The 15618-nt window shown below is 38.0% G+C and overlaps 1 protein-coding gene and 1 pseudogene across 1 annotated transcript; one reads left to right on the top strand and one right to left on the bottom strand.

Moving 5' to 3' along the window:
- Positions 1415–2672, top strand: Nras-ps1 (neuroblastoma RAS viral (v-ras) oncogene homolog, pseudogene 1; annotated as a pseudogene).
- Or51a7 (olfactory receptor family 51 subfamily A member 7) lies at positions 10899–11837 on the bottom strand. The gene is given in 1 exon segment (NM_001001279.1): positions 10899–11837. A coding segment is annotated over 1 exon segment (939 nt).
- Between the last annotated feature and the right edge of the window lie 3781 nt (positions 11838–15618).

Genomic DNA, 15618 nt, shown 5'->3' with positions numbered 1-15618 from the left:
AAGCCATTATTTGATGTTTTAAAAGGGGATTCCTCTCCAAATTCATCTAGACAATTAACTCTAGAAGCTTGTGAATGGTTAAATTTAGTACAACAGGCTTTGGAAGAGGCTCACCTTAATTATATTGATTATTCTAAGCCTCTTTTATTTTTGATTTTTGTATCTGCTCATTCCCCTACTGGACTTTTTTGTCAAGATAGACCTTTAATGTGGGTTTATTTACAAGCTTCACCTGCAAAAAATAGTGATGGGTTATCCTCAGGCTGTTGCTCAATTACTGTTTAAGGCTCAAAGAATTAGCTTACAGACCTTTGCAAATCTTATTATTACACCCTATACCAAGGAACAGCTACAACATTTAGCCCAGGGACTTACAGATTGGGCTATTTGAATGTGCACAGTTGTTAGTCAATTTGACAACCATTATCCTGATGGTAAAATTTGTCACTTTTTAAAAAATGAATTCAGTAATTTTTCCATGAATTATTGTTAGTTCCCCTTTACAAAGGGCTCGTTTAGTATTAATTGATATTTCCTCCAGTGACTGCGCTGCAGTAGTGTCTGGTGGGAAGGCAGAGGTTATAAAAATTCCTAAATGTTCTGCACAGCTAGCAGAATTGACAGCTTTACAACTAGCTTTGGATATGTTTTCTGATGAGCCTTGTAACAAATACACTGACAGTGTGCATGTGTCTCAGATTGTTTTACCCCTTTGAGACCACTGCCTTTGTTACTCCTGTTTCATCCATTTGTGCCGGTTTATTACAAGTACAGGCTTTGCTAGGGCAGCATTGGCTGCATATAAGAGGACATTCCATGTTACCCGGCCCCTTAGCACAAGACAATGAGTTGGCCTATTCTTATACTCAGTCTCCATGTTATTATATGTCAATCAATAGTACTGTCTATGATAAAGCTTTATAGATGCATAGAAAATTTCATCTTAATGCAAATTCTTTGAGGTATCACAATGGAGTCACTAAAGAACAAGCAGCCCTAATAGTCAGTCAATATCCCCTCAGGATCAGCTGACCTTCTCCTGATTTTACCTCAGGATTATGGAAGGGACTCAACCCTGTGTTAGTTAAGATTAGGGGTTAGTATGCCCCATGTATTTACTCTCCAAATTTGGGAGTTAATCCAAGAGGTTTATAGCCTAATGATATTTGGCAAATGGATGTTAACCATATTTCTTCCTTTGGGAAATTACGGTTTGTCCATGTGACTATTGATAACTGTTCTGGCTTACTCTTTGCCTCTGCACATAGTGGAGAGAAAATTAAAGATGTTAGGTCACTGCTTACAGGCCTTTGCCTTTATGGGAGTCCCACAGCAATTAAAAACTGATAATGGTCCAGCACATACTAGTGGACCTTTTAAGAAATTTTGTGAGGGCTGCTCCTGAATGGGGGTTGTTCATGGTGGTTTCGCGGTCTCCAACAGCTTCTCAGGTTGAAATCCAAAAGCCTCCTGAGGCGGGGTCTGCGGAGTTCGAGATTTTTGCAGGTGTGAAATGACTAAGTACAAACTGGTGGTGGTTGGAGCAGGTGGCATTGGGAAAAGTGCTTTGACAATCCAGCTAATCCAGAACCACTTTGTGGATGAATATGATCCCACCATAGAGGATTCTTACTGAAAAGAAGTGGTGATTGACGGTGAGACCTGTCTACTGGACATACTGGACACAGCTGGACAAGAGGAGTACAGTGCCATGAGAGAACAATACATGAGGACAGGCGAAGGGTTCCTCTGTGTGTTTGCCATCAATAATAGCAAATCCTTTGTAGATATTAACCTCTACAGGGAGCAAATTAAGCATGTGAAAGACTCTGATGATGTACCCATGGTGCTGGTAGGGAACAAGTGTGACTTGCCAACAAGGACAGTTGACACAAAGCAAGCCCACGAGCTGGCCAAGAGCTATGGAATTCCATTCATTGAAACCTCAGCCAAAACCTGACAGGGTGTGAAGGATGCCTTTTACATGCTCATAAGGGAGATACACCAGTACTGCATGAAGAAGCTCAACAGCAGTGAGGATGGCACTCAAGGCTGTATGGGGCTGCCCTGTGTGGTGATGTAGTAAGCTGCACTGATGCCTTGGTTCTGACATCCCTGGAGGAGACGTGTTTCTGCTGCTCTCTGCATCTCAGAGAAGCTCCTGCTTCCTGCTTCCCCGACTCAGTTACTGAGCACAGCCATCTAACCTGAGACCTCTTCAGAATAACTACCTCCTCACTCGGCTGTCCGACCAGAGAAATGAACCTGTTTCTCCCCAGTAGTTCTCTGCCCTGGGTTTCCCCTAGAAACAAACACACCTGCCAGCTGGCTTAGTCCTCTGAAAAGCAGTTTACATTGATGCAGAGAACCAAACTATAGACAAGCAATTCTGTTGTCAACAGTTTCTTAAGCTCTAAGGTAACAATTGCTGGTGATTTTCCCCTTTTCCCCCAACTGTTGAACTTGTCCTTGTTAGTTTTGGGGGAAATGTCAAAATTTACTCTCTTCCTGAGAATAGAATTAGTGTTGGTGATTGCCTGATTTGCAATGTGATCAGCTATATTCTATAAGCTGGCATCTGCTCTGTATTCATAAATGCAAACGTGAATAATGACATGAGTGCATCCTAGTCTTCTCAGCTGCATGCAATTAAATCCAACGTTCACAACAAAGTGCCTTTGTCCTAACAGTGCTCTGTAGGCTTCCGTTATAGTTCGTATTGAAATAGATGTTTCAAGAACCATTGTATAAGAAAGTGAATATGAGCCATCTACCTTGGAGGGAAAGGTGGATCTACCTGATGGCAGATGCTTTGTATATGTACACAAAGACAGTTTCCCTGTTTGCGGTTCTCCCAGGAGAAAGAGGAAACCGAAACAATTATGACTAATTTCATTTAATTCTAGCTAATCTCTTTTTTTTTTGGGGGGGGAGTAGGTTACCACCTATAAATACTGGTAATTTCTTCTAGCTTACTGATAATCTAATAGTCAATGAGCTTCCATTATAATAAATTGGCTCATACCAGGAAGCCCTCCATTTATAGTTAGTCAGATACTGTAAGAATTGGCATGTTATTACTTTATACCTGTGATTAGTGATTCTTCAAACCTTAAATATAGTTATTAGCAGGCAGTTATATCTTTGCTGCATAGTTTCTTCATGGAAAAAAAAATATATATATATACACATATATATACACACATATGTATATATACACACACATATATATGCACACACATATGGAGAGAGTGGCCCTCAGTTCCCATCTCACCATCCCTCTCTTTCAGCCTAGATCAGTTCGAGCATCCTATAGGAGCTTGAATAATTATCTCAGTTGAATAAACCATGGTGCTAATGGACCAGGTCATGGTTTCAAAACTTGAACAAGTCAGTTAGATCACAGAGAAAACAGTTCAACTATATTTGCTTCCTGCCTATTACTCCTGCTTGTAGACTTTTGCCTGATGCCTGCTGTTCACGCTATAAGGATAAAAGTTAGTGTGGTTTTACACCAGGACTGGGAATGCCTGGTGAGCTGTTGGGTAAGCCTAGACACCTTTACATTTTCAGACCCGTATTTTTAGCCTCATGGAAACTGAAGCCAGAGTTCACACCTCCATCTCTTCCCCCATTAGATAAATATTCTTAATCTATATAGCTTTTTAAAAGTATTTAAAACATGTCTATAAGTTAGGCTACCAACTAACAAAAGCTGATGTGTTTGTTCAAATAAAGAGGTATCCTTTGCTACTTGAGAAAAGAATGCAAAATGCCATTAATTGTTGTCATGTAGAAGTTTGATATTTGTGGTAATGCCCTGATAATTCATTGGTGATTTTTGTTAGTTGTGGTGATACTTAAAATATAACTCATCTCAGTAATTTTAATGAAAACATAAAATTGGATGCCTTGATTGAAAAAAGCAAACCTAATTCCAAAATGGCCTTTTTCTCTTCTGATCTTACAACACCTAAAAATCTGAGATCCTTGGGATTCATTTGTTTATAACAGGACCTTGCTATGTAATCTTGGCTGGCCTCAAACTCACAATACTCTTCCTGCATCAATCTCCCAAATGCTGGGATTACAGACACATGCCACCACACACACCTAGCTGATCTGGTTTCTAATGAATTTTTATTGTTAAGCAAATTCCCCATCACCTTGAAACTAATCAGAAGAGGGAAGAAACATATGCTGTGCTCCTCAGTGCTAATGCTGGGATCATTCACAAGGGGTTTGCATTCCTAAGTAAACTTCTGCCTTTTACAACATGGCTCAGTCATCCTCCTGAAGCTGCTTGAGGCCAACCAACACTTGGTCTTGTTCTTTTTTAATGTGTCTGTGTGACCGGTGGTGGATCCCTAAAAAATTTATCAAACTCCAGTTAGGGAGAGAGTTACTCCCCTTGGCCCTTTTGACCATATCCCCTGTGTGTGTGTGTGTGTGTATGTGTGTGTGTGTGTGTGTGTGTGTGTACATACATATATGTATGTGTGTCTGTAGTTGGTCTCCAGTTCAGATGCCCTTACTAGCATATATTCCCACAGGGTGTGGGTTTTGGCACAACAGTGACAAACTTAAAAGCCAAATAAGTCCAATTGGTGTGGTATCAAAGTGTTTTTAGAGAGCATAATTAATGAAGATTTGGTTTACCTCAAAGTCACAAAGCCTCTCTTCCTGAATTGAAGTGCCTGGCCCACTGTCACAAATTAACATGTTCCTGTAAGGCAGTTGGTTGAAGCTTTGTTCACACATTGGAGAGTATGAAAATAAGCGTTCTAAGAACTCTGACACCGAATCAGTGTAAACCTGTTAAATGCCATGTGTTCCAGGACTTAGAGTGTGTGAGTTGGTAACTCAGTACTTTGTTTACTAGTGCCCTAGGAGCCCTGTGTGCACAGTGGAGGTGGGTGTGTTTTAGCCGGCCACCTGCAGAGTCAGCCTTTAAACTTCTGTGAACTTTGTCATGACTTGAAGGTAGACAAAAACTGTCTAAAGACAAATGTTTGTTTTCCCCACTACAGAATGTGTGAGCTTAGTTTTATCTTCTTTTGTATTTAGTCATAAACTCTGAAGCTGGCAGCTACGACCAAGGATCAGAAGGTGCATTTCACCTGGTAGAATTAGCTCTGCTGATTGTGGGACGCAGAGGTAGCAATGGAAAGCGTTTTGCCTGTGTGGTTTCTATTTAGAAGACAGAGAGATGATCATTCTTGAACATTAGTTTTATTTTGCTATTTCGTTAAGCTATCTTGAAAGACCCCCGGAGCAGGGAGACCCTCACTCAAGTCTTGTGATGATGCGACCCCCCAAGAACTCACGTGAGACCTTCCTTGCTGTAATAAACATGAGGTTTATTGATAGGAACCAGTGCACTGGGGTCAAGACTCCTATCCCATGCAGGGGCAGTGGAGTTCGACCCCGAGAGGCTGGGAGAAAGGGTATTTAAAGGGAGAAACCACAACCCAAGAGGGCAAGGGTGGTGTCATTGGAAAATCACAAGAAGCTTCCTGTCTCTAAAGATTGCTTAACTTTATGGTCCACTAGTTCCTAGGAGAAGCTTCCTGCTTCTCAAGGTTGTTCTCTAAGATTTTAATCTAACTTTAAGGTCAGCTAGTTCCTGGGAGAAGCTTCCTCTTATCTTTACTAGGTCCGGATCACCTATCTAAGGACCTTATCTTAAACCCTTTTATCTGGATCCTGGGAGAGCAGGCTCAAGAAATATGACCCTTTACTTACTTACAGGTAGAGGGCAGGGTCTGGAATTTGAGGTATTTAGGGCTTCTTAGGGATGAGACAGCATTCCTAAACTTCTGACTTTTTGGCTGTATTTTTTATTCTTTCAATCTCATGTGCCACAAAATTATTTTAAGGTATTTGTGTTTTATAAGAATTGTTTTAAGAGTGTTCTCGATGAGATTAGTTGTAGATATTTTTAAAAATACAACTGGATTTTTAAAAATATGAGTATTTCTCTAAGCAAGTGTTTAAACTCTGAAGAGAAGGGAAGGTGGATGGAAGTTGTTTGGCTTTTGTATTTCTGTGCTGTTAAATATAGGTCAGAACGTCAACTGCAATCCTGCTGTTTAAAGGAGAACTATTGGCCTCCATGGTCCTCCTGAAGGGGCTCATATTTTAAGTTGACTGTTTAATTGTAAATTAATCCATTCTAATTTTTTAAGACTTGATTGACTGTTTTTCTTGTTAAATAATTTTTAAAAATAAAAAACTGGAAGTTCTATGCTTAACTGTAAAAAAAAAGAAATTTTGTGAGGATTTTGATATTGTACATAAAACTGGCATTCCTTAATATCCTCAAGGACAAGCCATAGTAGAAAGAGCTCATTTAACTCTTAAGAATTATCTTGAAAAAACAAATCAGGGGACCAGAATTCCCCACCGGCTCAACTTTCCTTTATTATCTATATTTTAAATTTTTGTTAGTAGATAAGAATAATTGTTCAACAGCAGATAGACATTGGAAAGGAATAGATGTAAGGAAAGTCTGATCCATTAGAAAGAATTTGACCTCAGGATTATGGAAGGGTCCTGACCCTGTGTTAGTTAGGATTACAGGTTCTGCTTGTGTTTTTCCTAGAGATGCTGAAGCACCCATTTGTGTTCCTGAGCGTTGTGTGCATCCTGTTGCCACAGAATCTGGTACTGATGGAGACCTATTGGAGCTTCGTGAAAAATCCACTGATCCTGATGGCAGTAGGCATAAGGAACAGTTTGGCCAGCAGTGATCGCCACCAACAGAACCACAGGAAAAGCAGCTGTCCTGTTTGCTGACCCTTCTGGAAACAGGAAGATTCAGCTCTTGTGGTTTGGGTCCCTGGAATCGTTCCTGTGCCCTTGGATGAAGATGGAGGATTCCCCCTCACCTTGTGTCATCACAGAGAAGATTTTGGCATTGTTGCAGTCATTGTTACCGCTGCTGCATGTCCCGTCCCACCATGTCTGCACTCTGACCCTCTGAGCACCACTGCATACTGGAGTAAAAGGCTGGACTCCAGCTGTTACCCCTATCACTCTCCATTCCCCCCACCCCGGCAGCTGTCATGCCTGGTGTTGCCATGTTCCAGACTGTGGTTTTGCAGGCATGCCATCTGCATGAAGCTGCCGAGGTTCAGGGAACTTTTCCTTGGATGTCCGGATCTCAAGCATGGTTCCACTGCTCAGAAGGCACTACTTAATAAAAAAGAAAAAAGGGAAACTTGTCAGACCCTCTTGGGCCACCCTCAGCATTTGACCCTTGCTGAAGCCTTGCTAATGCATGTGGAAGCCTTCTGTTCCCAACAAAGGAATGACCTGGCTCTGAAGGGACTTGCCTGGGCAATAATCAGTTCCTGTCCTTTGTTCTTCTTTCTTTGTTCCTGAGGGCCTAAGCCAGATTTCCCACTGTGCTTCCTGGAATTTTCCACCAGGTGAACTTGGGGTATATATTCGGTGAATCAAGTAAAAGATTTGGCATTCTCTTTTCATAACATGAATGACCCAAATTTGTGTGTTTTTTCTTAAACCTCACAGGCCTATGCCCGGCTCTCAGTACCATGTCAGCGCGGATACTGACATCTTCCTTGCATTGAATCCATTACTTTTAGACTATAGACTCTAAAAGATGGATGAGGCCTTCTAAGCCAATTAGCTCTGGCAAGAGTTAATTGCCTATACATATTTAAGTTTTGAATATTGGTTTCTTAAAAAATTTCTTTAAACTTTGTTATAAAAAATCAGTCCTACTTAAAAAGAGATACAAAAATTTTAATAGGAGGAGATATGGAGACAAATTTGGAGCAGAGCCTGCCCCACCTGGGGTTCCAGACCATATATATATACAGCCACCCAAACCCAATATTGTTGAAGCCAAGAAGTACATGCTGACAGGAGCCTGATATAGCCATCCCCTGAGAGCCTCTGCCAAAGCATAACAAATGAGGCGGTGAATGCTCACAGCAAATCACTGAACTGAGAATGAATCCCCATTGGAGGAGTTAGAGAAAGGATTAAAGGAGCTGAAGGGTCTTGCAACTCAATAAGATCAACAATGCCAACCAACCAGAGTTCCCAGGGACTAAACCACTACCCAAAGACTACACATGGACAGAACCATGGCTCCAGCTGCATATGTAGCAGAGGATGGGCTTGTTGGACACCAATGAGGGTAGAAGCCCTTGGTCCTGCCAAGGCTGTATGCTCTCCTGAATGTCAGGATAGGGAAGCAGGAAGGGGATAGTTGGCGAGGAGGAAAACCCTTATAGAAGAAGGAGAATGGGATAGAGGGCTTATGTCTGGGAAACCAGGAAAGGGAATAACATTTGAAATGTAAATAAAAATATCCAATAAAAAAATAAAATAAAATACAAGAGTCTCCAAATAATCATACATCAAAATTACCAAATCAAAACTCTATCTCAATGAGCTTTTGTGCAGACAGAGCACTCATTCTGAAGATGGTGAGCATTACCTTGGATTTTATATCTCCACTATCAAAGATATTTTATTTACTTATCTATCACCTGAAAATAAAGTCGATGACAGAGTTAAACCCAGAAAAACAATTAGCTTTATAACCTCTTCCATGATGCATGTGCCCATTACCTGCATTCAGTCCTTGTTTCCTAGTGTATATTCTTTCTCATTTTCCATTCTGTATGTCATAGTGTAGGCAGATGTACATTTGTTTACATGTACACAACACTAAACACACACAGACACACAAACACACACACACACACATACATGCACACAGAGAGAGAGAGACAGAGAGAGGAAGAGAGAGAGAGAGAGACTACAGACTAGATTCTATAATGAGGGAGAACATGGAACATGTGCTGGTATCTTCCTGAGATTGTGTGCCCACTCTTAATATCGAACCTAAGTTTATCAATTTTGTATAAATTGTGTGACTTCATTTTTCTTCAGAGCTAAATAGTATTCTACTTTATATACATGCCACATTTTCATTGCTCATTAACCAACTGATGGACAATTGAGTTGTTTCCGTTTACTGTTATAATGAGTAGAACAGAGTATCAGTAAACATAATGGTGCGGATACCTCTGTGATAGGGTGTGAAGTTCTCTGGGTATATAACCAGGAGTGAAATATGTGGGTCAACTCGTAGTTCTATTTTTAATTGTTGAGAAATCTCCAATCTGATTTCCACAATAGCTGTATGGATTTGTACTCATAGCAACAATGAATGAGAGTTTCCCTTTCCCCATATTCTGGCATTTGTTGTCAGTAGCTGATGACACCATTCTGACCGGGTCAGGGTGGTATCCCAAAGAAGTTTTCATTTGTATTGCTCTGATGGCTAGTGATATTGAGTAACTTTTAAAAGTAGCTATTGGTCAATAGGGGTTTCATTTTCCCAATTGTTTACTAATACTTTTACTTTCTCGATATTTACTTTTGGCATCCTTTGTAAATTCTGAATATTAGCCCCTTGGCTGAAGTAGAACTGGTAAAGTTTTTTTCCCATTCTGTTAACTGTTTGCTTCAATGATAGTTTTGGTGTTCTGCAGAAACTTCTCATTTTGGGGTACATATTTCCATCTTTTGGTACTCAGTTTAGCAATCTTTTTACAACGTCCTTTCTAACAGTCAGTGTCTAGGAGAGCATTCCCTACTGACAGTTTCATTCTACTAGAAGTTTCAGTGTTTCCAGTTAAATTAAGTTCTTCAATCCATTTTTAATTGCTTTTCACACAAAATAAAAGATCTGAATCTAATTTCATTTTCCTGCAGATAAACCACCAGCACCATTTGTTAAATAAGCTATATTTTTCCTCCCTCTGCTTTTACCTCTTTTTGGTAAAATTAACTGAACAGGGCTCTGTCCTAATATTTTCATATTTTTTCTTTTATTCCGTTGGTCACAGAAACCACTTGTTTATAGAGGGGAGGAGAGCTGATGTAATAGGTATCCCATGAGAACCATAACACCTTAACTTTTCTTTCAACTGCACTTCAACATGTACCGCAACATGTAATCTTTCTTTAAAATTTTTCTTATATCGTGAAAATGTTAATAAATAAATAAATATGATGAAAAGTATCTTGGTATGAATTTCTGTGACCTGTAAAAATCTAATTTTAAGAGCTACATTTTATTTGAAAGTCACTAACAATATGACGTAAAAGACTAAACAAGAACAACAGAGTTTAAAGCTATTTTTCAGGTACTTTCTGAAATGTGGAAACATAATATAAATTATATTTTTATTTAATAACAATCAAAATGAGAACAAGAAAACAAACGACAAAAACTATATACTTCTGTTACCTCTCTCCTCATGTAAGAGTTATCACATCACAGAAGAGTGTTGACCTGTCTCTTTTTTTCTCCTAGATTCAATCTATCTTGAATATAGATCAGACATATTGCCCTTCCTCCCAAAAAAACTTTCAAAATATGTCAAGGTTTCAACTTCTTTCATATACTCCTAACCAAGTTCAGGCCTTTCATCTAAAACTATCACTCAGTATTTGCCAAATAACTACTATCTATACTGCCAATTTGATTTCTTTTGTGGTATAAATATTATGCATTACAGAAATATTTTATAAATATTAATTGAAAGGTAGTAAGTCTACTCAAATTTTGTCAATTAATTAAAGCCTGATTTATCTGTTCAATCACATAAATGATTTATTTAAAAAACCATTTAAATTATTAGTTATGCCTCACTAAATCATATCTCTCAGCTGATTTTTGTACAGTTACTGGAAATGTTTTAAACTCATTATAAATTCTATACATCACAGAATTTCAGTGCCTCACTCCAGAAATTCACCAAATAATAACCACCATGAATGAAGTTGAGCACAGCAGGTACCAGTAAGTACCTATTTTCAGATAATGAATTATTTATATTACCAAGTCCTTATCTCACACATAAGTTAACCAACTTTCCCAAGACCTTCTCCCGGATTTGTCGAGTCTTTATACAGTACACAATGGGGTTCATCAGGGGTGGCACCAACAAAAACATATCTGCAATAAGGATTACAAGTAGGGGGCTTTTGTGCTTGGCAAAGCGATGTATGGCAGCCAAGGTGATGATGGGCACATAGAAGATGAGCACAGCACAGATGTGGGAGACACAGGTATTTAGGGCTTTTAGCCTTTCTACCAGAGATGCAATACTGAGAACTGTCTTCAAGATCAGCACGTAAGACATAAGAATCAAGGCAAAGTCCAGCATAGTACAGAGAGCCGCAAAGAAGCCATAGATGAAATTGATCTTGTTATCAGAGCAGGCCAGTTTCATGACGTCCTGATGAAGGCAGTATGAGTGAGAGAGCAGATTCTTTTGACAGTATTTCAGTTTCCTTAGTGTGAAAGGGAATGGAAGCACCAAAGCTGTGCTCCTGATGGCTAAAATTAGCCCTATTTTAGCAACCCTACTGCCAGTGAGGATAGAACTGTACCTTAAGGGGTTGTGAATGGCAAGAAAGCGGTCCAAAGACATAATCAGAAGCACAGAGGACTCCATGGCAGTGAATACATGGATAAAGAACTCTTGAGCAAAACAGGCATTGGGTGAGATTTGCATGGCATTGAAACAGAAGATCTTAAGCATGGTAGGAAGGGAAGAGAAGGACAAACCCATATCAGAGACAGCCAACATGGTAAGGAAATAGTACATGGGTTCATGAAGAGAAGGCTCTGTCTTGATGACAAAAATGATAGTGCAGTTACCCACGATGGCAATAAGGTACATGAGGCAGATGGGGATGGAGATCCATGCATGGGCATATTCCAGTCCTGGGATCCCAATTAGAAGAAAATACTTGACCTCAGAGTTGTTGAAAACAGACATGCGTGGGGACAGGAGCTGTATCTGAAACCATGTAACAAAAAAAAAAATCATTCTTTTAGACAATATTCAGTTTTACAGGAATGAGTTAAATACTTTGCAACAAAACATATTTAATATATGCAACTTGTACAGTTTTCCAAACATACTGTTAATCGCTCAGCATGTTACCATCTTTCATATGGCAAAATACAGTTCTATCTACTTTTCTAAATTGATGGCAATTCAACTATGTTCTTTGGATCAGTTAAAAGATTCCAAAATCCTTTGCACTACTTCCCCAAAACAACCTTTAGCGATTTCCATGTTGACTTTACTACAAATCTCTGAATTTCATAGAAGAGAGTCTAAAATTATAGTCTACTAAAATACTCAGAAATCACTTAAAATAATTTAGAAAACAAACTGCTAGAAAGCAAGTGTAATTAATGTCGTAATCTTAAGAGATAAGTTTTCATTATGCAATTTTATCTATCCATATTATCTATACTACATATCTACATATCTGTCAATAATTTTATAAAAATGAAAATAACAAAATGTTGTTCAAGCATCTACACCACTTCTTTGAATGGTCTTGATTGATTAACTCTTACTGTCTTAAGCCAGATTTTGTATCAGTATGATTTATTCTCTCCCAGTAGATTTTAATCAGCACACATATATATCACATTAAAAATAATTTTAAATATTAACTTAATTTAGTAAAAATACTAGTTTCTAACACAGTTTGAGAAATTAACCCTGAAATGTTTTTTTCTGTTTGTTTCCTCACCCATGTGGTCAGGTGTTATATCATGAGAAGTTTCCTAGTTTAAGCAGTTATGGGTCGCAGTTCAGGTTTTCATCTTATTATTTCAGAAGCAATTTGTGCAGTCTTATAATTTGTGCAATATGATGAACAAATGCCCCTTCTCCATCCTGACTAGACTAATTAACTCTGATTGCTATGATCAATTGAAAAAAAATGTCCAATTTAGAAACAAATCCAAACCATACAATTTCCCTTTGAAGTATAAATACTAAAGATGCATCCATATAATAACCTAAAATCTGGTTGTATTAATGAGGTCAATTATTTCATTTTCAGATTCAATATATAATCTTGCAATTTATACATTTTAGATTCGAGGTAACCCAATGTTGTTTGATTCTAAATATATTCAAAATAACACAAATATATTTAACATAAACTGTCCTATATTTAAGACTATTGGAAATAAATGTATAAGTTAATAAAATTATTAAACAAAATTGAAATTATTAAAAATTCAAATTAGAAATGAGGAACAACCAAGGATAGGTCGTAGATCAAAGACATGTTAGTTAACTTTCATTTAATATGTGCTTTTACTTTGGGATTGCTAGAGAATTTTTTACAACCCAAAACATTAGATTAAGAAACATTGATATAATAGTTGTTAACTGGGTCTATAAGAATAAATGAAATCATCAAGGAGGGAAGAAAAATGTACAAAATACAAATTTGAATCTCACTAAACTTTAGTAAGTGCAAGATTGCTGAGAGAGTCATGTATTGAAAACAGAGAGTTGGAAAAAGACTATGATAGTGGATGTTGTAGGTGCCAAGGAAGAATGATCAAGCACTGCCCAGAGCTTCTATAAAATCCACAGTTAAGAAACTAGACCTTAGAAGACTTTATGAATATCTGTGTATAATGCTCAACCAGGCATCATACTAAATCTAAGAAATCAAATATATTATCCTGTTTCATTGAATATTATAAATAAGAATTTCGACTTCAGAGTTATTGGAGACAGTATGATATGGTTTCTAACAAAATACACATAATCAATAGTAGCAGCTGCTTTTACAAATAATTCAAGAAAAAAATGGCCAACCATTTCTTTGTGGCATCACATGCTAAATGGAGCAGGTGGCGCTTCTTTTTACTGATGATAAGGGCTACGGTTATTTGACATTTTATCAATTAAATGAGATGCTAAGAATGTCAGAATATTAATGAAATAGACTCATACTTAACCTTCGTGTTTAACCATCAGACTATTCAAAACACACACACACACACACACACACACACACACACACACTTGCACACATACATGAACTTGCCAACCATGCATACACACACACACACACACACATGAACACACTTATTCTCATAAATATCTCCACACAGGCATAGCCCAAAGTTGCTTCCTATTCCTTTTCATAATTACTTATTTAAAAAATAGCTTTAATTTCATGTAACAAAGCTTTAATTTTAAATTCTCAAAGGGATGTTTAGTTCCTCTTCCTTACCAGAACCAGAAGCACACTTCCCTGAAAGGTAAGGACAAGAGCCCTCTACTTTGACCTCTACTTTATCTAGATCGGTCTCTTCTGTTTGCTCCAGAGTATAGGCCTCTGGGAGTTAAGGAAAGTCTCCTGGGCATTCTGACTGTAAGCTTATGAAGAACATGGTGAGTCTGTGAGTTAACTGCTCAGCACCCAGGTCTCGGCAGGAGCCAGAGTCAGGTCACCAACTGCGTGATCACAACCATGAGAGTTAGACAGTGGAAATCACAAGGAAGTTTGAAACGTGATGTTCACATAGGTCTCGAAGCATAATTAAAATAATAGACTTGGTGCAATTAAACATTCTAATTCCAATTCCAAGCCATACCTCTGGACTTTCCTTCAGATTACTTTCTTAATTCGTAAAATAATGAGTGACACCCAAGGGCAGAACACTTCTGAAACCATGTTACAAGTCCAGAATGTTTTTTTCCAGTGATCCACACAGCTGTTGGTAAACAGAAGTGCATGTGATTTGTGACCCTATGTCACATTTTTAGCTAGATAATTCAGAATTGCATTCCTCTTGCATTACATGCTATACTCACAATAAGGTATGTGATGGCCACGCTGTGTGCTTCCACCATGGCTTTCTAATGATTTTTATCAAGCCTATGTAATAGTTGCATCGAAACTATGAAGCAGTAATGAAGACTTGATGATAATGTTGTACATATAAATTATAGAGACAAATACAATATTATTTTGGACAATTGAAGAAAATCTCATTTGTTGTGTTCCAAACACAATTAAAGAAAAATGTGGGGCTGGAGAGATGACTCAGTGATTAAGAGCACTGACTGCTCTTCCAGAGGTCCTGAGTTCAATTCCCAGCAACCACATGGTGGCTCACAACCATCTGTAATGAGATCTGATGCCCTCTTCTGGTGTGTCTGAAAACAGCTACAGTGTACTCATATAAATAAAATAAATTTAAAAAATTATAAAAAAGAAAATGTGTTTTTATTAGTGTATATTAATGGCAAGAGTTTATTATGACATTTCATCTGTGTATACAGTGTACTTTTATTGTAGTCACCCATGCCACAGCTTTCTCTTGTCAGCTTTCCATTCCCGCTGATCTTTCTCTTCTCAACAATTCTACTTTCACGTATTTTTATTTTAAACAATCTAATGACATCAGTTAAAATTATTTGCAGGAACAAGATTTATTTAAAGGCATATGGACAACTTACAACTGACTACACCATTGAACAAAATGTATTTTCCTTCCCTAGTATCCATTACCAACTGGTCTATAGGCCCTCAAAGATGAATGGGGCCTTCTAAGTCAATTCACCCTGGCAACCACTAGTTGCCTAAAGATATTTAAGTTTTGAGTATTGGTTTCTTAAGTATTTTCTTTAAACTTTGTTATAAAAAAAATCAGTCCTATTTAAAAGGGGGAACAAAAATATTCATAGGAGGAGATATGGAGACAAATTTTGGAGCAGAGACTGAAGG

The sequence above is a fragment of the Rattus norvegicus genome, chromosome 1 (assembly GCF_021556685.1).
Source record: "Rattus norvegicus strain SHRSP/BbbUtx chromosome 1, alternate assembly SHRSP_T2T, whole genome shotgun sequence".
NCBI lineage: Eukaryota > Metazoa > Chordata > Mammalia > Rodentia > Muridae > Rattus > Rattus norvegicus.
The sequence above is the reverse complement of the archived record's forward strand: the minus strand, read 5'-3'. Positions and strand labels throughout refer to the sequence as shown.